Here is a 25,619-nt window from a genome sequence, read left to right as displayed (position 1 = left end):
GTCAGCCTCCAGTGCTTCTGAGGTATGTAGACCAAAGGCATGTCACTGAATGAATTTGGAACATTCTGGTTCCTGGCTGCTGTTCATGAATAAGCTGCTGGCTTAAAGCATATTAATTGAAAGAACTTAGTTTTTATCTGGGTAAAATACCTGAGGCTGTTAGATTTCCGTACTAAAATATGTATATTAAACTTCAAGCTATTGGCTTAAAAATATCCTTGGCTTAATTTTTTGGCTTGCTGACTTGCTTTGTTCAACCATTCTTACTTCTTCCCAGATGATAATATTTCTTATTAGAAATCTTAATTTTTTAGTAAAGAAATTATCTATTTATAATTAATAATTTACAGACAAATCTCTGCCTTTTCTGGCTCCCTTTCCATTGGAAGAAAAAAAGTTGCTGCTAAGAATTTGATTAGAGTTATGGTGCTTATATGAAAACAAGGAGTCCACTTTGCTTACTTCTCTGTCTTGGCTTATTTCTACCTGCTATTTGTTTTGAAGGAGGAGTTGCTTAATTGAAAACACTGTCTGATTTTATCTAAGTAGAAATTGCAGAAATACTGATTTAATACAGTTTACTAATAGAGCATGAATGGCAGGCTGTCTTGTTACTTTGGTTTTTGCTTTTGGTAGTGGCCAGTTCATTTCCTGTAAATGAGGGCCTGTCAGCATTTCAATCTCAAACCTTATTTTCAGAGGTTATAACTTGGCAATTCTACATTTTTTGAGCACAATATTGGCAAACACACTTAAATTCACAATGCAAATTTTATTTTTGCAAAGCTTTTACTTTAGTCTCTTTTTCTTTCTCAGTTTCTGGTATTATTTTTGTAGCTCTAGATCTGCTAAATCAGCTGAATTAAAATTTTTTTTTAAAGCATTTGGCTTATAAAAGTAAAATTTAACTTGTACCTTTGCAAAATCAGGAAGTGAAAGCAACCATATTTTAAACCATTTCAAACAGTTGTGGTCTCTGCATAATTTCCGTTTTTCTTTGCAAAGTAGCAGTATTCTGCCAAATACCTTTTTTGTTTTATTTTAATGTGAGTTTCTGTATAAACATGTGCATAGTAGTTGCTTTTATATTCCTAGCATCTGGTAGTATTTTTCTTTGTAATTGTACTTTGTATCACTAGCCAATTCTGTCTGACATTTGATTTTTGCAAGTGTAGTGATTCTACAGCTGAAAAATATTTAATTGATAATGGATTGAGCAACCAGTGAATTTACAGCAGCTGCTGGCATAAGTATGTTGTCCGACTGTTTTAGATCTGCATTGTTCCTTCACTAAATTATGGTTAGTGGTTTCTTTCCCAGGAAGATAGAGCCTTCTATTCTGACACTCACACAATATGAACACAGAATGGCAAGCATAAACTCAGGATTAGGTTCTAAAAATAAAGAAGTGTTATGAGGCAGTTATAAAAATTGATAATAATTAGTAAGGGAGGACTACACAGATCATGTTAGCGGGAAGTGGCAGGGGGAAGAATTGTATGGGTTTTTTACAAATATACCAGTGGATGTGAATAAAAGTGCACCAGTGAATTTTATCATGTGGAGGTAGGATATTCATGTAAATAAAGAAATCTTAATCTAATAAAGCACAGACCACTATCTCCCACAGCTTTTAAGCTAAATTGAGAGCACAGTACTCACATTCTGTGTCAAGATTTAGAAACAGTAATTCTTCAAATAAAAGGAATTTTAGCGCAGCATTTAATTTAATGCATTTTTAACTCAGTAGTTCTTCTGATTTTCATCTCAAGAGTGCTTTAAAAACTACTAATCTAAAGCTTCTTAAAATTTTTTGAGGTAAGTACAATAACATTACCAAAGAAAGTACTTTTCTGAATTTATTAAATTGACTTGGTGTATTTAGAAGATTAATGCTGTCATGAGAGGGTTAAAAGTTTTCTTTTTGTAAAAAGAATTTTTAATTTAAATAATTATTTATAAGATTAGAGATTTCAAGCCCAAACTTGCACAAAAAAGTATGTCTTATAAAATTCGTAATCCTTTACAATAGCTTTCATTTCTCCTGTTAATGTATTGAAATAGTTCAAAAAAGGCATGTGTATATGCAGAAGCTGCAAGCTGACATGGATCTGAGAATTGACTGGAGTCTGTTGAATGCTGTAAAAAACAAGAATTCAATTTTTATTCTGAAAATGCACAAGTCATAAATCACTGTATTTTGTAGAAGCATTCTGGGGAAACATTTCCATCTTCTTGAACTGTACTTTGCTTTCACTTAGGTATTGCTGTTCCTCAGTGTTTGAGTTAGGATGTTGGCCTTGCTGGGTCATTAACTTCCTTATGTATAGCTGTTCTTGTGAACAGTAAGGGTGGTGACATGCTTCTGAAGTTATTAGAACCAGGTTCTGTAGTCCTGATCAAGCATTTGGGAGGCTATTTAACAAGGAATTGGAAGACTGGAAGAATTTGATTGCCCACATCGGTAATGTTGATTGAATGCCTTCTGCTGAAAACATCAGGCTCAGTTGTCTTGAAAGGTACAGAAATGTGGTGTTCGTTCATTATGCATCTACACCAATGTACTTGGAGCTAGTTCAGGGGTAAAAAATGATACATACACATTAACACTGTCCTTTTTTCAGTCTAATTTAATTTGCTGAATAGTGATAGTAGGTTAGCCCAGCGGGATGCTACAGCATGTGGTTGAACTGCTACTGAGAGCCAAACTGTTTTTTAGAAGGTACACAAGTTTCTCTCTTGCCAGGCTGTTTTTCAGTATCAATAAGTCTTTATCATCCAACCAAAAAAATAACCAATTCATTTTATTTTTCAGTAATTTCTACCAATCCAGATGTCCTGTTAGAATTAGGAAAAGAAGACGTAAGTATTTTTGTTTGTAAGAGATAATAAAATTCTGTTGGGAAAAAGGAAAAACAGCATATGCAATTGCTGCATTTTCCCATGACTGTTCCTAGGGTAGACTACTCCTAAAATGCTGTGTATTTTCTTTCAGCCATTTATGTTGTTCTAATGCTTTTTCCCTGCTATAGTGTAACTAGTAAAATGTCCTAGTTGTAATGAGTGGGGTTTTAAACTGAGTTTTTGCACACATCAGAGAGTAATGCACAATAAACAGTATTTTGACTCTGGACACACCATCTAATCACAGTAACTCAACAAACTTACATGCATGCAGTGAAAATTATGTGATAATCAACATCTCTGCTACATTAATACTCCAAGACCTTATTTAGTATTGGAGTCCCATTGGGCTGGATGCCACCAGGAGACAGAAATCTCTTGCCAAGGAGACTGATCCATGCCTTGCAAAGATTTAGCCACCATAAACATCATGCAGCAGGGCCTGTTTCTGTGGCTGAAGCTTACACACTGTACTTTTCAAGATGATTTCAATGTAACATTGCACAAGTGCTTGGTCAAAAATATCCACTCAGATCCATTCACTTGTGTTTTCAAGATGATCTGTGGCTGAATTTTAATTGCTAAGTGCAATTTGTCACAGAATGGTTCCTTAGAAGGGACCTTTGGAGATAGAATCATAGGATAATTTAGGTTGGAAAAGACCTCTAAGATGATCGAGTCCAACCATCCAAATCCACCACTAAACTCTGCCTGTAAGCGCCTCACAGGATTTTGTCGAGGTGGCTTTTGAATATCTTCAAAGAAGGACACTCCACAGTCTCTGGTCAGCCTGTTCCAGTACTCAGTCACCTTTCAGCAAAGGAGTTTTTCGTAATTTTCATATGGAACTTCCTGTATTTGAGTTTGTGCCTGTTGCCCCTTTTCATATCACTTTGCACCACTGAAAAGTCTGACCCTATCCTCTTACTGTGTGGTTTTTAAAAACAAAAAGTTATAATATATTGCATTTCATACTTAATAGAAAATTCTGTTATACTATGTGTTCCGCAGAAGAGTCAGCTCTCTTAGACATTGAGTTCTATGGCAATAATTTGCATATAGTTTGTTGAGTTCCTCCAGTGGAAGAAAGAGCAAATCAATTTCTTGTGGGTAACATTACACTATATTGATGGGCCATAGGAATGCTACACGACTCAGGAATGTTCCTGTGTCTAATGCCTTCTAGTATCACTCACAACAGCAGATCTGACTGCTGTTAAAAGTCACTATCAAAAAGTTGTTAGGTAGTACACTTTGATTTGCCTGTATAGCTATGGCATGTTGGTCTGATATTTGAGGATTCTAGTCTTTTTCAGCTGTATATATGGATACAGCTGTGTCCTGGTTTGGAGTAAATTAGGGAAGAACCTCCAGAAGGAGTCCCCTAAACCAAACCTCCACCACCCCTTCCCCCCCCCAGCCCTGGGTTCGGGAAGGAAAATACCTCGGAGGAAAGTGGAAAAACCAGTTTATTGACAAAAATACACTCCCCAACACCGGATAGTGGGAAAAGACGGGTTCCTGTGATGATGAGGAGGGTGCTGACGCGTCTCTGTCTGGCCCGGGTCTTCTCCAACTTCTCAGGTCAGGTCAGGTCCGGAGCCGGTTCAAACCTTGCCGGGGGGGGAAAGAAGGAAGGAGGGAAAAAAAACCAAACAGAAGCAGCGGCGGGGGGGGGAGAAAAACGGTGGCAGGGGCAGCCAGAGAGCAGAGCGAAGCAAAGCGAAGTGAAGAAGGCAAAAGCAGCTGAGCTAGCAAAAGCAAGAGCCGAAACAGCCAAGAAGGAAAAAGAAGGAAGGAACTGCAGGCTCCCGCCCAAGAGGGCAGGATTCAGCTGCGAGACATAACAACATATCCAAGATATAGGATGGATATATGGGATAGGAGGCAGCTCATCCCAGAACAAGCTGATATGTATATTCTGTAGCTTATTTTCAGATTTTGTATTTCTTTGAGCTAAATTCTCAAGTGCTCCTATTTTGTATGCAAGCAGAAAATATATATTCAAATGATAGGCTTATGTAAGAAACATTTTGTAGAAGACCATAGTGCTCCAACAGGTAACCTCATCAATTTATACAAATATCTGAAGAGAATGGAGCTAAGCTCTTCTTGGTGATGCCAAGCAATAGGACAAGAGGCAACGGGATGCACAAAAACAGAAGGAAGAGCTTCTTTACTGTTCACTGGAACTGATTGCCCAGAGAGGTTTTGGAGTCTTCCTCGCTGAAGTTTCTCAAGAACTGTCTGGATGCAACCTGTCGCATGTGCTCTTGGATGACCCCTGCGTATGTGGGGAGGTTTGACTACATGACCCACTGCAGTCCCTCACAGTGGTTAAGAAACTTCCCTGTCCCACAGTCCAGGAGCTGTTGTCAGTCACAACAATCCAGCTGACACCGTTGTCAGTCACTAAGCCCATTTGCAGCTACACATCCCACGCTCACACAGACAGATCAGGTTTCCTTACTACCTCAACCCCAGGTTTCCTTTTTCCCTTAGGCCAACACATCCCAATCCTTAAAATAATTTAATCATGGCATAATAACAGAGTAACATCTTGAGCTGGTTGCCTCTGAGGACGGACCCAGAACAAAGGAAACCTTGGGCTTTTATACTATCACAGTGTAAACACAGGAAAGTCCAGGTGTCATCAGCTCCTGCCAGGTCTCAGTGTCCCCTCACCTGGCAGGGCCACAGGTCCCCAGGTCCCTGGTTCTGCAGAGCTGGCAGTTCATGGCCCCTTGCCTGGGGCTCTTGCCAGAGTTCAATCCAGAGCTCAACCTCCAGCTCCCACTGCAGCTGCACCCTGAGCTGCCTGCACTCATGTATTCGTCAACACTACCTTACCCATTCTGTGATTATATAATGAAAGGCCCAGCCAACTGAGAGTCCACTGTTCCCTAGATTCAGCAATGCCTATAGCTTCTGACAACAGTAGTTTTATTTCTCCATGTTTTCTGTCCCAGATATATCCATAGCACTGAGGATCATTTAATTAATGGATGCAGTTAGTCTTTCTTTGATGCATCTTCATTTTCTGTACATTTTATGTGCTGCAAATAGCATGGATTCATACTTGCTATCAGCTGCAAAAATTTAGACAATAGAGCCCTGGTGCTGTAGACATTTTCTCCTCAGGTATTTATCAGCTGAGCAGTTTGTGTGTGTGCTCCACAATCTGCTCCAGGTAAAATTAAGTATTTTGCTAAGCTCTAGGAGCTTCAAGAAGATGCTAAGGAGCAACTGGTCATGGTGACATTTAGAATAGCTCTTGCATTTTAAACTGGATTTTAATATTTATTAAGAAGTAACAGATGACTGCCCCTCTTTATCAGATTTACAGATGCAGCCTTACATAGAACAAATACTTCAGCCTGGACTACCTGCAAACAGTAGGTTAATTTCTATTCTTTTATAGTTGCAGAAAATAAAAAATGATCTTGAAAGGATGCTGTCAGCAGTTCAGTCAAAGAATAATCAATTGGAAGAAGATCTGAAAAGGTAATACAGTAATTTGGACTTCGGAATGCTGTAAGCTTTTTTCTTTCTTTGACTGCTCAAGGAAACTATTTATCTGTTGTGCCATTTCTTACTTTTCATGTTTCAAAGAGAAGAGCAGTGGTATGAGGAACAGAAACAGACCATAGATACCCTTAATAAAATGGAAGAAGAGGCAAATACAGAAGTTAAACAACCTGCCATAGAGAGGTATTTCTACATTTTTGAGTTATAAATTGAACAATTTAAATATCAAGAGAAGCAAATGAACAAGCAAACTCTTAAAATGTATTCCTTGTTTTGTTTGATAGATCAAATAATTGCTCAGTAATCCATATTTGAAATACGAAAGTAATGCTACTATATCCTGTGATTAAAGATGTTGAATTTCTAGGAATAGATAATAGGGTTTGGGTTTTTTTACTTATGAAGGACTTTTTAGTTACTTGATTTGATCCCTTTTTCTATTGCTATGTTTGTACTGTTTGAAAACTAGAGAATCTGATCAACTGGGAAAAAAAATACTGAAATTAAAGACCCATAGGAAAGAACTCTTGAGGGCTTTGGGTGAATTCCTGGATGAACATTTTCCCCATCCACAGGAAGGTGAAAAAACTAAGAACAAGGTAAGATTTTCTTTTCTTACCTATTAAATTTGAAATGTTCAATTTATATTTAATTAGATGCAATATCTGTTTAAAAAGTCACTAGCATTGAACCTGTAGTTGTATTTTGATCCTCTATGTTTAATTTGTATTTTTTGGTTGTTTTATGTTATTTAAGGCTGTTTCCAGCTGGATATTTTCTTAATGCATATATCCTTTCCAGAGTTAGATGTATAGCAATATATTGTACTTTTGACTGAACTGCAAGCTATGCCAAATTTGGAAATGGTATAGGGTTCAATCCAAATTTACTTTTTTTTTTTTTTTTTAACTTCACTGGGCAAGTAGATTCCTATTTTCCTTGGCAAAGCAAATTTTAATTGTCTAGCAATGTTTTTGGAACAATAAGGAAAAGTATTTATAATTACAGAGTAGTTTGGAATGTTAACCATCAGATTTTGTTCAGGCAAACTGAGTCAAAAATTACCTAAAAACTTCAGGGAAAATAGGCAGCCAGGGAATACTTTGCATAATAAATTCAAAGAGTGCAGTAAAAAAAAATAATTACCATTACTATTTGATAGATGCAAGAAAAAGCTATGAAAAAGGCAGGTTTTGATTTTGATTTCAGGCACACCTAACATTACAGAAGTAAAAATTATGTCTTTAGTCCTATTCTGTTATTTCAGGTAACTACATAATATAATCTTCAATATTATCATTGAGCTCCATTTTAGAACAAATAATTTTTTACAACTGTTTCTCCTGTGTTTTTTCTTCTAGTACCTCAGTACTTTGGTTAGAAACTGTCTCATAGTTTCCAATCTAAATTTAATCTATGTCTAACACAGATCCACTGGCATTCTTACACCAGAATTTTCCTGAGGATAGCTCTGTTGCTTTCTTGTGTTTATTCCTCCTTATGTATTTATGGCAGCAATCTCATATCCTCTCTTTCTTTGTTTTGCTGATTGAACTTACATTCAATTTCTGTTGATTTATGTTCAATTTTTGTTCATTTTTATCAATTCAAGTTTAATTTATGCCATTATGTTCTCCTGCAAGATAGTATTTTTCAATTCCCTAGCTTATCCTAGTAATACCCATTATCTATGTTTGTTTTTACTTGGATTCATATTTTTTGTAACCTGATAAGAAACAATATTACAAAGAAAACTACTAGCTCACACCCATCACTAAAGCAACAAATTACACCCTTGTCTTTTTCTGTCTGTAATTTGCAGCTAATGAATCCTGATCTTTTAATTAAAAAAAAAATCATGTTTTGCACATAAGCACATATTTTGTACATAAAAGTATCAAGTCAAGATGTCAGGACATGATGTTCAAAGTATTATTCTAATATCTTATTGTGTTGAATCTTAGTTTTTCTGCATACCAGTTCCTTTCTTACTGTTAGTCAATGTGACAGATTTTGCTCTCAGTCTCTCTATTTTAGAAACGGTCTCATGTGGGACAGTGTCGAATGCTTTGCACAAGTCCAGGTAGATGACACAAATTGTTCTTCCTTTTTCACAAATACTGTAACTGATGTAGAAGGCCACTAAATTTGTTGGATGTTGGTCTATAATGAAACCATGTTGGCTGTCACCAATCACTTTACTTAAAGAAAGAAAGTACTTTGATTAATTGCAACACAAGCTTTTATCTTTCCTTAGCTTAATTTTTATTTATGCATTTCCTGAACTCTTAAACACCAATCTGTTTTCTGACAAGTCTTTTTCTTTCTTTTCACTCTTTGTGAATTCATAGCTTTTCTATATCTTTTGACTCACTTGGCCTAACTACAGGTACCCCCTAATCTGCATCTAAGTAATTGACTGTGAAGGTAGGATAGCCACCCATTTTTGCCTACATTTACTGAGTGTCAGAAATACACATTGGAATCATTGGCATTGAAATTTGCTGCTACGTTGATTCAGGAGAACACATTGTTCACTTCTGTTATCAGGTTGGTTCAACAGTCTAGCAGCACCAGACTCTTAACTGTGCACATCAGTAATTTGCTTCGCTTTGTGGAAGCATCTTGTGTTCACAGTGGTTCCATGTGAGGGCAAATGTGCAGAGTTGATGTCTGTAGGACATGGCTGCAGTATAGTTTGAGCTGCTCCAAGCCTTGCTGGTCTGGTTCCACCCTCCTTTCCACCAACCTGGCAACATGCATGTGGGATTGAGAGTGGGAGTGAAGTCTGGGTCATAGCAGCTCAGGTTGCCTTCTACTGCCACTGCCCAACACCTTTAATATATGTGGATAGTGACTATAGTAATAATTATTTTGCATTTAAAGTCTACAATAAAAATCTACTTCTATTTTTCAAGATAGTAATATGAAAAAACAGAGGCTAAGGAATATTTTGTATGCAAATCTGTCTGATTAGAAGGGTGAAGAAGGTGCCTTTCAGGCTAAATAATGAAATGCTGAGCATCCTGCTTTAATGACTTCATAATCATTAATTGATTAGTGGTACTTATTGTATTAGTAGTAATTTTGACCAGGGAAATATATCAGCAGAGGTTGTGAAGTACCTTCGTGTTTGCTCTAAAGAACCTTCTGCAAATAGGTAATGTAGGTCCTGTTTTCTCAGCTGAGTATCAAGATAAAGGCACATAGATAGATGTTACTGGGCCATAGCTCTAGGATTTGCAGTTTCCATAGAGAAGGCTCTCCCTGGAAACTGAAACTTCTGACTCTCTGCTGGTGAGACTATTACAAACTGTGACTGGAAAAAAAGATCCAGAATTTGCCTTTCACATACTCTTTCTTGCTTGTATTCTTTCTCTCTTCCAGAAGTGGAATTTGTATAAGGCACTGCACACCTGGTAATAGGACTTAGATTGATATATTCAATAGCAGTCCACAGAAAGTCAGTGGAATGTTATCTCCTTTATTTTTTTTGAAACTGAAATGCATGGGGAAAAAGAATAAACCTAAAGAATCAGGCTTACCATGCAACAGTACAAGCAGATCCACTGACATTGATGCCAAAGGACTCTTTATAGACAAATGGCTTGATTTGCTTGCTGCAAAGGAAAACAAATAATCTTCAAGTGATATTTTATCATTACTTTTTTTTTTTTTTGCCAAAAAATTTATAAAATATTTCTTAATCTTGATAAGACACTTGTTTTTAGTTGATTTCAAAGCAAGTAAGTATTCACTGTCAAATAATGAAAAAATATTAAGGCACTATGAAATGAAGTCTTGAGTTGTGTCAAATTTGTATTATAAATGTTTATTTAAAGCTCATGAAAAACATTTTTTACTCTAACAAATCTTGTTCATAGAAGGTTCTGTACTACATTATAAATGTGATATACTTGGTTTTATTTAAATATAAACACAGGTAAAAACAATTATGATCACTTTAGATTAAGCTCTTGATAATTCAAAAAATGTTACATTTGAAATGTAGGATTTTGAACTGGTACATTTAAATGCTACCTTGTATTTCTGTTAGGATCAAATCTAAGTTAAAGTTTTCATCTAATGTGTATTGTGCAATCAAATTATTGTGTAATTATTTTACTTTGTCAATTAACATTTTTCCTGAGTAGTTTTGGGTTTTGTTAATTTGGCTGCGGGGTGGTTGTCTTTCCAGAAGTCTCCTGAAGACCCAGCTGTAGAACTGATAACATTGAAAGAAATTTTAGAGGTAAGATGTTTTTACTATGTAGACATTTGAGGAATTTTAAAATATTCAGATGTAATGATTATGATAATCATAAAGTGTTTATTATTAGTATAAATAACAGTATGTGTTATTTAGTTAAGACAGTTAATCTAGAATGATTAAGAATGTTGTGTCTACAAGAAGACTGTAGGGAGACCTCATTGCAGCGTTTGGTACTAAAATGGGGCTTATAAAAGGACAAAGAACAACTTTTTCCTGGGGTAATAGTTTTAAATTAAAAGAATAGCTATTTAGATTATCTGTCAAGAATAAATTCTTTACTGTGAGGCACTGGAACAGACTGCCCAGAGAAGCTGTGGATGCCCCATCCCTGGCAGGGCTCAGAGCCAGGTTGGATGGGGTTTGGAGCAACCTGGTGTAGTGGAAGGTGTCCCTGCCCATGGGAGGGGGCTTGAAATGACATGATCTTTAAGGTACATTCCAACCCAAACCATTCTGTGAATCTGAGTCAGTTTTCTATTTTAATTCCTGTCAAAGTAAATTTTTACTAAAGGTGTGTCAATTATCTTCAGTTTAGGCTGGGTAATGGCTCTCTTTTTTTCTTGATTTTACAATGTTTAGTTCAAAGAAGTTTTATGTGCTTTGGTGGCACATGTTGGGAGAGACACTACTATGTTTGACAAAAATATTGGTCCATTTCATGCTCTATTTTATACTGTTTCAAGAGAAATATTTCTGAAATACTAATATTGACAGAGGGACCAATTACTATGTAGCCTCAGAAGGACCAATAGTCTTGTGCATTAACTGCATTATTAACTCATAAAAGTAAATCAATTAATCCAATTCATGCATTTCTAATTGATTTTATAAATATACAAGTATATATTGCTTAGTGGGAATTTTAAATTACAGTGTAATTTATGAATGTGAATTGCAAAGCATAATTTTTCTTCTTGTCTGAAATGTAGCATTTGAAGTGAAATTTTCTGTTCCTCCTCCTTAGACAGTTCTAGACTTCTATATGTAACATATCCCTGGGGAATTTTTTTTTTTCTTGAGGCTTCAGTTATCTCAGCATACCTGTTAATGCAAAATTAGGCAGAGCTTGAAAACAGATTAGAATTTAGAGTAGTCGCAGCCCTTATGGAACAAGAATTTTGAAGTTCTTCTGATGTTTTAGAATTGTCTTTCCTATTTTTCTCATACTGTTAATCTCCTGAAAATGTAAACATATTCAAGTAATGTCTGATTCCTGTTTGGAGGAACACACTATTTGAAAAATTCAGATTCATTCTGAATTTCAACATCCTGACCTAAAGTGTCAGTGTCCCTTATCTTTGTATTCTGGAATATTTTTCTTTGTTGAGTTGTGTCATTCTAGCTTCAAGTCCCTGTTGAATTTGAAAAATGTTTTCTGAGATACAGATGAAGTTACAGCCATAAAGGCAATTTTGGAGTATCAGATGTCAGAAAAAACTAAGTGAAAATTGGTCTGGAATAATGCATTTGGAGTAAATTCTTATAATTGGAAGCACAAAATATGTTAATTGGAACAATTCCTCTTCAGAATGTTCTAAAAAAGAAGAACAGTTGTTTATTTGGGTCTTTTAGTTGTAGCAGTGGGTGCAAAAATACAAGATCTGGTAGTAAGAATTTTGAATTTGTCTTTAGCACTAAGAGGCAAATAATATTTTTTATGTACTGAAATTGGGACTGATTAGCATTTAAAAGCTTTGAATAGAAAGATGAAATATCTAGGATTAATAGAAAGAGGACCATGTGATGGGTAAAATTATTTAATCTGTAATGTACTTCCCATGAGCAGTATCATGAGGGTATGAACATGATCTCCATGAACTGAAAAAGAATGACAAAACTGATGTTGTTTTTAACTCCCATTAACTAATATTGTATTTAGATACAGCATTTAATCTACATTTATTCAGGGGAAAAAAAGAGGATTCTGGTTCTAATTTTTAAATCAAAAAAGATATTATGACATTAATTGGAAGTCCTTCCCTTTACTTCTACTTTGAACAGGTCTCATATTTCTTCTTTAGTCCTTTATTTTTTATATTGCTTACATCACAGTAATTTGTATAAATTTGCATATTTTTAAAATAAATTTTGGTCTTCCAGATTCTGATAAACAAATTAATAAACACACCACATGAACCTTACGTAACAATTGATGAGTCGTTTTGGCCACCCTATATTGAGCTGCTTTTGCGATATGGAATAGCCCTGAGACATCCAGAAGATCCAACCATGATGCGCCTCCAAGCTTTTCACACATAGGATGACCTACACATGCACTTCAGAACAAAACAACAGCAGTACTCTTAATTCAGGAGTAGGACATACTTAGGTTTCATTATAAGCTTTTTTAGTATCAAGGATCACTTCCTGTAGGATGATTTTGTTACATCAAGATTTGCATTGTGGAAGAAGATTTTTAAACTGCTTTTTACATATGCTAATTCATGAAATAGACAAAGACTTTCAACAGTCTTTTTAACATTAAAAATAATTCAATCATTCTGTTAAATACTTTTACATTTTAACATATACTTTTACATTTTAACATTACTTTACATGTTTTTTATTACATTATACATTTTATACATTACTTCTCTGGTTTAGATTTTTAGTTTGCCTGAAGACGTCTCAATTTCCTTTAGTATTTTCTTGTACTGTGTTGAGGCAAAATTCAGAATTAACACCACTCCTCTTGGTGTTAACATGACCTTGCAAACATTTGGGACTAACAGGGAGGTATCCTCTCAAGAATGTGTTGTGCATTGTTTGTTTCTTTAGAGCCTTTGCAAACAATTTTATTGGCTCCAAGATAAACACTTAGGAAAGCTGACACATCTTTCTGTGCAAAGTGCAGCAGATGTCAAATCTGTGCTTTTCACGGCATGCTTCCCAAATGGCCCATTTTGTGTTATGCCATATTGCCTTACAGTATCTGTCTTCACATTTTCAGACCTAGTTTATCCAGGCTTTTAATGGGTCTCTGTTCTGTTATCTCTACAACTTCTAAGTTATGTCAGTTGAGAATTACCTTCTGACTCAGTGCTGGCATTCCTTGTAATCTCAGTCTTTTCTGTAGCCATTGTTATTGTATTGTATTGTATTGAGTATAAAAATTCTGCTCTTGCATATCTGTAATGACTAAAACTTAGAAAAATAAAGTTTGTCATTTACAACCAGATTGTAATTTATTGAGAGAGGAATTTTTGTGGTTTTTCAATTGATGGAAAAACAAAGAGGTTTATACTATCATAGAATGTTTTTGTGTGATGGTTTTTAGAATGGTGTTTATGTGATTCGATGCAATGACTTGTAAAGATGATGTAAGGACACGTGGGAAGAGGTAAGGGCAACCAGTCTAATATAAGTTCCAGTATAATTGCCCTTTTGTAGATCAACTAAACGGTAAGCAGAAAAATCATTCATCTTAGGTAGTTTGGAGTGAATGCTGTCAACTGGTGATTAAGCGTGTGTATAGACTGTGGTGTTGTGCTGTTGTGCACGAACATTGATTTCTTTTTGGTTCATATTGCTTGTGTAACTACCCTTCTCTTGGGGTTTAACCTCTCTTATTAACTTACAAGATCTATAGTCTGATCAATCTATAGACATTTACCTTACAATATTTTAATTAAGAATTCAAATAACTACATTTTGGCTTAGATTTATAGGATTGTCTCTTTAGGGATTTTTTTCTTCATTTGTGTTTAAATGCTTTGTATTCTGCTAACCTTTCACCTTATTATTAATGCTGTTCTAATACCTCATTGACACTGGACGACTGCTTCTGTCATGACATTGATAAGTACAAGAAAAAATGCTAAACACTCAGAAGTAGCCACTAGTGTTTAAAAAGAATAAAAATACCAGTCCATAACACCTGCCTCCCAAAACCAAACCCAAGTACTGAGGAGATAAGATAGTCTATAAAGAAAGATAGAAAGATGCAATAAAGAAGATGCAATATTCATTATTTTTTATTCCAAAATCAAACCTTATCCAAGTAAAATACCAGAACAGATTTAAATGAAAGTACCTCACTTAAAGCTTTACATTAAATTATGAAACTCACTGCCATAAAGTATGTTGTAAGATTACATATGAACTTGACAAAAAAGGCTTATAGAATTCAGATTTTTGAGTGGTTGTTAAAGAAAACTGGCAGTGAGCAGGTTCAGAAATCTCTATCGTACTACTAGTTGGACCCTGAGGAGATACACATAGATATTCCCTGAGATCCTTGTGCAGCTCCACAGTATCTTCTGCATTCTCTGAAGCCTTTCTGCTTAAGGCCTGGATTTGCTCAGAACCCAAAGGTTCAGGGTAGAGCTTTTTCCTCAGGGTTGTTTGAATCAGTACTGCAGAAGAAAAGCTGTAAAGAGATAATGCATTTTCTCTCATGGCTTAAATGCATTGCCAGTTTTTAAGAGAACCTGGTTTTGACTGAAACGAAGCTAGCCTCTAGAAAAATCCTGACAAGTAAATTGAAGCAAATCAAGGCAGTGATGAAGAACAGATTTTCCTTTTGAAAAAAGCTAGTAGTAAGCTCTTCCATCAGTACTTTCAACAATCAGGCATGTTGGGGAATATGTTGAAAGAGTAGGGTAATTTCTCCATTTTTTCTCTTCATTCACATCTAAGTAACTGTTGTTTGGAATTAACACCTCTCTTAAATGCTAATATTGGGATTCTAGGTGCATTCTATGAAATAAGGATTTCTTCAGTTTACTGACAGTTTTTAACTCTACAAAGGTAATACAAAAAAAAAAAAAAAAAAAAAAAAAAAAAAAAAAAAAAGACCCCAGGATGTTAAATGAACATTGAGAGCTACCAAGCCTGAGTAAGATGACAAACTGATCTATGAGCTGGCAGTGTATCCTTGTGCCCAAGAAGGCAAATGGTGTCCCAGGTGCAATAGGAAGAGCAGTGCCAGTTGAAGTTGCTCATCCTGCCAGTCTTCCTGTGCCTTTGTTTCTTTCCCTTTAGTTGACCAGCAGTTCCCTACTCAGCCATGCCTGTCTAGAGAGAATCAGGCTTCTTGGTAAACCTAAATCTGTGCATTATAACCCATTCAGGTCAAGACATATGTCATCATAACAACCTGCAAAAGGACAGATGTCTTTGATTTCAGGCATTACTTAGTAAGGAAGTATTGTACTTAGCTGGGTCTTTTTGATTAGGCCCCTATCTCTGGAATATTGCTTAAAACCCCTCACAGCTCTGCCTCTGCACCAGATAAGCAGGCACTTTCTCCATCTAACACATACCACATTCTCCCAGTATGGAGCTGGTGGTTTTAGTGTGGCTAAGAATAAGACATCAGTCACAACTATGTCACCAGCCAGGGCATCATTCATGGATGAGCAGTCACCTGCTGAATCAGATGCCAAACTCTGGGGACTGGTGCTTTCCACTGTGACTGTTGCAGTAGAGAATCTCACCCCAAGGGAGTATTACTTGCCATTCAGATTTGGTGTGATCTACACATCAGACTGGCATTTACATGAAGAGGAAAAAAAAATGACTCATTATACAGTAATGATTCTTCTGGAATGTGCATGATTTGCAGAGCCCCTGACCCTTCTTGCTTTTTGGAATACATCAGTACAGCAAACTTCTTATTGTGAGGAAATTATCTAGCAACAGGAAGACCTTGTCGTAGTATTATGAGGTTACAAGGAAGAGCAGACCATGCCTGCCTTCAAAAACTCAACTCTGCAAAGGACTGTTGGGACAATGATGTGATTTTCTAGTGAAATAACTAAAGTTTTTTGCAGATTTTCAACTTTTGGTATTGGTGTTAAATGCAGCTCCTATATTTATCTGCATTTTTCTGCATTGCAAAAACATCTCATTTTGAAGGTTTGGCATAAAAGTTTCCGGATGTAAAGGTTTGGCAGAAATATACATGAGATGTGTTTGTGGTTTTGACAGAGTGCCGGTGATGCTAATGAAGGCTGTTGTAGCTAGTGACAGGCATATAACATAACCTCAGAAAAATAAGCCTATCTTGAATTCTTGAATATTCATTACTATTTTGGTAAAATGGCACTGTATTTTCTGTATCTTAGACTGCATTTGAAGCTTTTTAAAAAAAAAGAAAAGTCCAATAAAAGCATGTGATAGCAGGCTTGTAGCTGTTTAAATCTTTATGTCATCATTCACAAAAGACAGACAATCCATGTATTTTCTGAGAAAAAGTTACCTGTTTCAGTGTTTTGGTTTGGCTTACTGGATTTACTCTAGGGTGGTTTTTTGCGGTTTTTTGGTGTGTTTTTTGTTTTGTTTTTGCTTTTTTGTTTATTTTTTTGGTTTTTGTTTTGTTGGTGTGTGTGGTTTTTAGGGGGAAGGGTTGTAGAGCTTTTTTGTTTGTGTTTGTTTTCGTTCTGGTTTTGGCTTATTTGCTGTTTGGGGGTTTGATTTCTTTGGTGGGTTTTGTTTCTTTGTTTGTTTTTTGTTTGTTGGGTGTTTTTCTGTTTGTTGGTGTTTTTTCTTTCTTTCTTTTTTTTGGGGAGGGTTGTTTTGTTCTTGTTGAATTTTTGCTTTATTTGCTTATTTATTTTGCTTCAGACTGTTTTAGCACAAAATAGTTTGATCACAATGCTTCCACTTACTTCCAAGCATGACATCCTAGTGATTAAGACAATGAGACTCTTTATTTTGTGCATATTCTCAGGTAATACACCATGTTTTAGTAGATTGTTTCCAGATTAAACAATGAGCATTCCAAGGTACCTCAGCAGTGCTGAACTACTCGTAATTATAATCAGTCATGGTTACAAGAAGTTCTTTGTTCTGCAAACATTTCAAATTCTGTACTTCAGAAAATTTATTGTGTCAAATGGAACATAATATTGCCTTCTCTATCTGGCAACAGATGCTGCTTGCAGGTGCTTGCAAATGAGCTTTTGATTATAGCTAGCCAAGACAAATGTAATTTTGGTGGTATTCCTATTCTAGTTTTAATTTAGGTTGCATTAAATGAGTTGCTGGAGATAGTTTCCGTTAGAAAAACTTAAAATGCAAACTAAACTAGATTCATGTTGCTGTTACTTGGTAAATAACTAATCCATTCATTTCCTTGACAATTGTTTGCTCAAGTTTCCTTAAGGTTCTAAAGTGGTTATGTTTTATTTCATTTAATAGAACACTGGGCAATTCTGATTGTTGATGAGGCAAGCAATTATTTTTGGTGATGTGATCTAGACACATCTTTACTAAAACGTAATTTTTACTTAACCACAGAAAAAAAATTACAGCGCTCAAAGCTGATATCTGTCATAAAAGTTAACCTTTGCTACTTCTATTGCTTTTATTTAAAAGACTGATTAATTTTATGACTATTTGCACTGACTGAAAAACTCTTACCGTTATTAACTTACATTAAATGTTGCAAAAGAACAAACTTATAATGCTACTGTGTATGTATGACCTATTGCAGTGGTGTGTACATTTTCATTTGAATGGGCAGCATGTTTTTATTTCAGTATAATTCTTTTTATATCTATTTCACTTTTTAAAAGTGAAAGGTTTTGTTTTGTCATACTCATTGCAATGGAAGTTGTATTTTTGTTAGATTTGGGAACATGTTACTTATAGTCCTACAAAAGTGAACTGCAGCACTAGAAAAGAAGGTGATTGTTTTGTTGTATTTAAAGGAAGAATTCAAAGGCTGAGGTTAAATGTGAATGAAGCTGCTTAATAGAAAGGGAGCAAATGTGTGTTTCATAACAGAGAGGTTAAACTGTTCAGCTGAGCTGAATTTAAGGTTAGTTAGCCTGTTCAGAATAGTTCCCCTACCTCTTTTGCAAGTTAAAAATTCATCTAGACTTTATCAGGTAGCTGCCAGATGGCTCTAAATGCAGGACAAGTCCCAGTCACAAAGAGGAACTTAGTTTTAATGCTCTTTGCTTATGAAGGCTGAGCAGTCAGTACATTATTTGAGTGCAAGCTTAACAAAAATTCTGTAGCTGGATCAAAGTTCCTTGTATATGACAGGATTCTGGCAACATTACATGTAATCTATTATTTGGGAAGACAAAATATTGAAGAACTGGCAAAAGTATAAAAATAATACCATAATTGCATATATGAGAGTCCCAGCAGAATTCTGCTAAGAACAACACAAATTTGAATGTATATTTCCCTTTACGGCTAGAACTGATGTGGGCAGTAACAACAAATATGAATTTAAAAAACATTTTCAAGTCTCTGGACTGCTAATTTAAGAGATTATTAACTCAGAAAGCAAGCTCTCATGTACAGGTTACAGTTCAAGAACACTGAAGCTGAGAGTAACAACTGTGTCTCGACTGTTAGTCAAATAGTGTCTGCTCTACATCAAGAAGAGTGTAGCTGCAGCAGCATTCAAATTTTATAATGTAACACAGATATTAATTTAATGAAATATTACATCACTACATCGACTGTGAGTTACTGCAAGAGAAGCAGCATTTCTGAGAAAGCCAAGTCACATAAAACAAAGTAAATTGAGGGAGGACAGACAGAGCCCCAGAATGATGTACAATAGGAATAGTGCTTACAAGAAGAATTCTCCTGTGTTCCTTGTGCCAGGAACATCCTAAACCAAGTCAGCTAACTCTGCATAGAGCTACCAGGAGTTAGATGTAAGCCTTCACCTTAAATCAAGAGAGAGTTATTTTACTCAGACAAATTAATTCCTGCTGAAGTTCTTTTCCACTGGAGATAAGACTGTCCATGGGGCTATACCTGGGATGAAAGAATCCCACAGGAGTACTGCAGCTTCAAAGAGGCTTTATCATAACTGCTGAACAAAGTTATCTTTGCAACATTTTAGCAACGTTGTTTTCAAGCTGCTTCTATTAAAAAATACAATCTGGATGGTAGTCAACATGCACAAAATTCCTCAAGGGGACACAAACCCAGTGCCAATTCTAAAAAGCAAGAGACTAGAAGAGAAAATAGACACTGAAATAATTGAACTCAAGCTCATGTGTTACTCTTTCAAACAACTAATTCGAGGTTTGCAGTTCTGAACTCAAATTAAGAAGCAAAAATGAAAAATATTAATGTGAGGCTTTCCAGTAAACATGTGTATGTATGCCAGGGATCAGGCTTATAGGATAAAACATTTTCAGATATGGGTGTTTGGCAAATTATTAGCAAACTACACAGTTGTCTGTAAGACAAAACTTAGTTTAGTCAGACCAAAGAGAATATTTTTAATATATTAATGAGAGTGATGTATTTTCCCCAAAAATTATTTTGTTTCAAAGATCTATGCCTGCTTTTTGCATGGCTAAGGAAATCCTTTGATTTCCTGACAATAGTAATAGAGTTCAAAATTTCCTCTTTTATGGAGGTAATTTCAACTAAACTTAAGCAGTAAGTAATCATCACAAGCTTTATTGATATTTTATATGACTGGATATTAAAGTAGATTGTTTATAATTGCTATTCTTTTAATAAAAATTGAAAATTAAAGGATAAGACAGAATGTCATAAGTTTAGAAAGTTGTCTTCTCCTTTTTGGCATGGTACATAATGACATACAAAGAGCATGCTACTGTTTTATATATTACTCAATACACAGAAGCACTTCCATTTCTTTTAGGATCTGATTTTTTAAAAAATATTTGTTGCTTGCTATGATGTTAATATCTCAGTCCATGTATAGCACATACAGTAATTATATAGTGTAGGAACTCGTTCACAATGTGAGAGAATTATGCTTCTGCTTCTAGTTGTGTTTCAGTATTGTTGTCTTCAGCCAAAGTTCTTGATATATATTCACTTGCTATCCAGTTTCCATCAGGCTTGCAACACACATGGCTAGTTTATAACATAATCTGAGATAAAGACACCAATCCTGCAACTAAATATTCTCTAAAGTACGGATATTGGAGAACTCTTAAACGTGTGGATTAAATAAATGTCTGCTGAATCACACGGATAATGTTTCCTCATTTTAGTATTACTTTAAAGAATCACAAGAGAAGGGTACAATGATCTACCATAAGATGTTGGATGGATCTTATGTAGTCCCAGAAATAGCCAAGAACCTAAATAAAATTGTTTTCATTTTGTAAAAGTGACTATTCAGACTCCTTTGCTCTTCCAAACCTTTCTAGAAAATTTGCATTCAGTTCAGATTTGCTGGTTAAATATGCACACTGCTACAGACACCTGTAATTCATACGAGAAATGAAGTGGTGCAATCAGATGTGGAGAGGTGCAGGCAATAGCCAAAATTTTTGTTGATGGCATGTTAGGTTGGCTGCGTCTGCCACTTTTCCTATTTCACTCAAACTTCCTTTTAGTACTATGAAGGAAAGGAAAGCGAAGAATCATTTTCAGTAAATTTATTTATGGCTAATATCCCTTTCTGAAGAGAAGCTGGCCAAATCATAGGAGTTTAGTGTTGAATCAGATAGAAAGCTTAGTATATAGAGGCAGGAGGAATTTAAATTTAGCAGCAGCTCTGTGCCAAGTATATAGTCATTTTTCTTCAGGGAATTGGTTGAGTCCAGAAGCATTGGCAATGGGTAAGGGGAAACCTATTTTGCTTCCAGCTGGCCAGTCTATGACTTTACAGCTCAGAGGTTTAAAGTATTATGCTGCCTGATGTGGGATGATTGCCTGATGACCAAGTGTGAAGTTGGGAAATAAAAATTACCTATTCTGACAAAGTTGTGCTATTTGTACAGAGATTCTGCTCTTGTTACCAGTATTATGAAAAAACAGTCAGGTATGTTTAATTCAGTAAAATAACAGGCATGAAGATGGATAAGAAATATATCACACACGCACCTTTCCTGTACTTTAAAAGGGTAATTCCTTTTAATTACTTTTATATTTTCCAACAGGAGTAAAAAGCAATGTTCATTAATCATGCAAATTACTTTCCAACTCGACACATAATTAGTCCAAGTTAAATTTGACTGTGTTTAAAAAAATAATTGGAGTAATCTAGATCTCAAAGACCTGTGCACCTGTCAGAATAGCTAAATCTTAATGCATAATCACCAAGGGGAGAGCCCTTTCCCCATTCTCAGCTGTAAAGACTTCTCAATTGCAAATACATGCTGCTTAGAAGTTCACTACTATCAAATCATCTGAATGTTTCAGAAAGAGCCTGTCCAGAAACAATGATGAGAAAAGCTAGGAATCTGAGTTGGGAATCTTTAAAAAGCTAGGAATCTTTTAAGACTCTACTTTAGCCATAAGACATGATCAGGTTTAGTGGGTTTTTTTATATAGCAAAGCACTATTTTATAGAAAATAAAATAATTAAAGAGTAGCCTTGCCTACCTTTCCAATACCAGCACAAGGACAGTTTACATTTTTACTTACATATCATTTCATGAAACAAATCAATATTTAAATCTGTGTAAATAGACCTGATTAAAATTAGTATAATTCTGGTAATATGAATTAATGTTGAAGTCACTAAGCCACAAAATCATGCCAGTTAATCTACAGTAAACTGGTTTTTGTATGGTTCTTTAACAAGCTAAGAGGTAAGAATCACTGGATTGGATGCACATACCACTATTAATGCATTTATTTACCATTAATATTCTTAATATGTCTCAGAGGTCAGGGGAAGAATTCACTGTCTCCTTAGCCTGGATCAGAGAGGGAGCCAGAATGAGAACAGCCATGATAAGTTGTTGATCCCACTGCTGATGGCTGTTTATTGTCCGTATTGCTGACCAGTGTCACTGGCTCACCTGAAAATACTGTAAGGTTTGATAAATGTAATATTAAATACTTCACAGCCAGGAGAACACAAACAAAATGGTATTCTTTTCTACAGCTTTTTCACATTGAGTCATACAAGGTTAATTCCTGTCTTTCATGTAAAATATATAACAAAAAAGTTTGAGTAGCTTCTGAGAAGCTTAGAAGCTTAAAGGTTAGCAAGGAGCAGAAGACACTTTGGTAGCAATGCATACATCCAGGCACATTTACTAGGACCTATGTCATGTTTATAGCACAAGCACAATGATTATTTTTTTGATAACAACATTCATATTATCTAATGATACTTAATAAAGTGTGCATTTTGTCATCCAGGGTCCTGTTCTCAAGATAAAAGTATTATTTTCTGCACAGCATAGTTCAGTCAATTCCCCAAATTCTTGAATTAAAGCAAAAAATACCAACCCCAACCAAACAAACAAAAAACACACAAAAAAGGAAAACCTATAAAACAAATCCACAAAAAAACCCACCTGGTGCTGTCATTCTTAGAGAGCAGCAATCAACAGATAACTTAATCTTCAAAATTGCAGTTACACTTCAGAAGAATTACACTAATGCACTTCACGCCCCATCTTTGGTAAGAAACCATGTAGCTAGTAAATAATTTTTGTTTTAAAATGCTTTTTGTGAATTACTGTAGAGTACAGTGTGGTGAATGTTGGGCTGACCTGCTTGTTTGAAAAGTTTCACAGTGGACATTTCAAGCTTCTGAATTTCTTTTTTTCATGGAGCCTCACAGAAAACCTTTGCAGAGACAGTGCACAAAGTGAAATCCCTGGTATTCTTTCTTTTGTTTCATCCCCCAAAAGAAAGACCCCAATAGAAAAGTATTCATTCATGTGCAAAGCTGAGATTCTGAGGCAGAGCAAGAGCAAAGGTTACCCCTGTACCCTCCCCCAGGCCTATTCAGAGAGAATCCAAATTCTCACCTCTGAAAGTCAGATATACTATCTGAGGGCAGCTAAAGAGAATGGCCCAGGGACAGCTTTTGGAGGACGAGAAATAGAAATACACTGTGTCTAGACTTTAAATAGAAAGGACAGGCTATACCCACAGGTGATGCTTAAAAATAATACTTCAGGAGAAGTATGAGCCAATGCTAAGGGAATAAGCAGCCCTGCCATGGAGAAAATAGCTGTAAAATGTATTTTTACAAAATAGAATTCATTTTAGTAAATTTATCAAAAGATACTTTGGCCTTAAAATTTGTACCAGCTGTAGTGAAGATGGGTTCTTGCACAAATTTAAACTGAGTAATGCAGATCCTTGAATTATGAAAAAAACAATGCTTAATTACACCTCCCTTGCAGTCCCACTTGATCTGCTATGAAACACTAATGATACCTGGTAAAGCACCAAACTAAACTTTCATTTCTGCACTACTCAAGCACTAGTTGGCATAGGAAATAGGCAAACCTTGAAGACCTGCTTTTAAAGACAGCAGGAAAAAATTAATCATAGATACAGTTGCAGGTGGGATATGTGTTTGTGTTCTTTAAGTGTTTACCTGAATTTTCTTGTAAATACAATTTTAAGTTGGCTACATAGCCAAACTTTATACAGAAGATCAGTATGGGAAGAGTTGTGTGAAGTGTCTAATTAAATCTATGCAGAAAACTTCATGCAATAATTTGAGCAGATGTTTACTCTATTTTTTGCCAGATAACCTAATCTGTAGGTGAAATTGTGTAGATGCAATTGTGGACGCAATGAGCTAGAAATAAATGTCCAGAATTTTCTCCAAGATTGGAGATTTCTTTAGCTGTTACTCCATTTGCTTTGAGTACTTTTATTCTGGCAGAGAGATCTCTTGACATACTATTAATTTAAAAGTTTACAAAAATAATATACAGAAGTTATTACCATTGATTGAGTTTCAGGTACGGTGGGAATACAGAGAGGGCGTGGTGGTGGATTGTTTTGTTTTGTTTTGTTTTGTTTTGAATAAAAGAAAAACTGAAGTTAGGAGAAGTTAATCTTCCAAGAACTCAGAAGGTTGATGCAAGAATTAGTGTGAATCCATTCCAGAGTTTGCAGTGATGACCACATAGAGGATGAGGCCTCTTTTGATCTGGGCACATAAGTATGTGTAAGTACAAACACAGGCTCAAGTTGCTTTTCCTTTGCCCCCAAGCATCTGTGAACATCATCTTCATATCTCTGAATGGTTTTATGATTAATTCATTTTAGAATGCCAAACTGATAGCACAGACTCTACAAGTCTCTTTAATCATAATATTAGGCATCTTGAAATCTTTTGAGAAAAACTGAATCTTATCCTTTTGCAGTATAACTTGCACATTGATGTTAATAATCCCCTAATGGCTATAGCAGGAACAGAAGCATGCCAAACCCAGTTAATATTTCAGTTCATAGATTGTGCCCAGAAAATAAGCTCATAGCCAAGAAAGGTAATATTTTGACTCCTTAAAATCAAAATTTTGTTTGTGATTTTAATGCAACAGCTAAGTTTTCAGTAAATGTGAAAAAGATACTCTTGATGCTGGAAAACTTACATTGAGACCTTTGATCTTTTATTTCAAGTCCTCCACTTTTGTTTTATCTTTAGACAGTAGCTGTGTTCTTTTACCAAATAGCAAAAAAATATATGCAAGACTGAGTGTATATTTACAGGAATAACAAAATATTCATTGCACAAATTACTATGAAAGTGTTAAATAAACCTCAAGCATCATGATATTTGTTCTTTCTCCCAAGCTTCATATAAATGTCAGAGGTCTTCGAGAGGTTCATTCGACAATTACTTGTGGTCATTACTAGAGGACCAGTAACTGTTCTTCTCTACAACTTCTTTTTATAACTCTTCTCTCATGGGAGATCACTGGTCTCACAGCAGAGCAGCTAAATACAATACCTGCGTGCTCCTGAGCTGCCCTAAGGTGAAAGTCTACAGCGCAGTGGATTCTTTTCTATGTGTGTGAATGCCAGTGGATTGCAGTGGGAACTAGTAGGAAGTGGTGGGTGGTTTTAAGCTATTCCTCTTACATTTGTACTGAAGGAGTTGAGGATTGGTTTTAGCATAAAACCAACTGCTGGGTCATACCAAAAGATTAATCTGGCCTTGGATTTTGATTCCAAGAGCACCTACAAGGAGATAACTTGAGTTAACTGGGCAAAAAATGGGACAAGCTTATATGGCAGTTCTTTC

The 25,619-nt window shown here is 35.5% G+C and overlaps 1 protein-coding gene across 1 annotated transcript in view; it reads left to right on the top strand.

Annotated features, from left to right (window-relative positions):
• Window positions 1–13,883, top strand: part of CENPK (centromere protein K) — a 30,695-nt gene extending 16,812 nt beyond the window's left edge. The window contains exons 5-10 of the mRNA XM_066339587.1: window positions 2,816–2,862; window positions 6,326–6,408; window positions 6,517–6,615; window positions 6,902–7,031; window positions 10,631–10,684; window positions 12,806–13,883. Coding sequence (XP_066195684.1) covers window positions 2,816–2,862; window positions 6,326–6,408; window positions 6,517–6,615; window positions 6,902–7,031; window positions 10,631–10,684; window positions 12,806–12,964 — 572 coding nt within the window. The 3' untranslated portion in view covers window positions 12,965–13,883. The remainder of the gene's footprint in view (window positions 1–2,815; window positions 2,863–6,325; window positions 6,409–6,516; window positions 6,616–6,901; window positions 7,032–10,630; window positions 10,685–12,805) is intronic.
• The last annotated feature ends 11,736 nt before the right edge of the window (window positions 13,884–25,619 follow it).

The sequence above is a fragment of the Sylvia atricapilla genome, chromosome Z, assembly GCF_009819655.1.
Source record: "Sylvia atricapilla isolate bSylAtr1 chromosome Z, bSylAtr1.pri, whole genome shotgun sequence".
In the NCBI taxonomy this organism is placed as follows: Eukaryota; Metazoa; Chordata; class Aves; order Passeriformes; family Sylviidae; genus Sylvia; species Sylvia atricapilla.
Note: the sequence above shows the minus strand (reverse complement) of the source record. Positions and strands in the feature narration are given on the sequence as shown.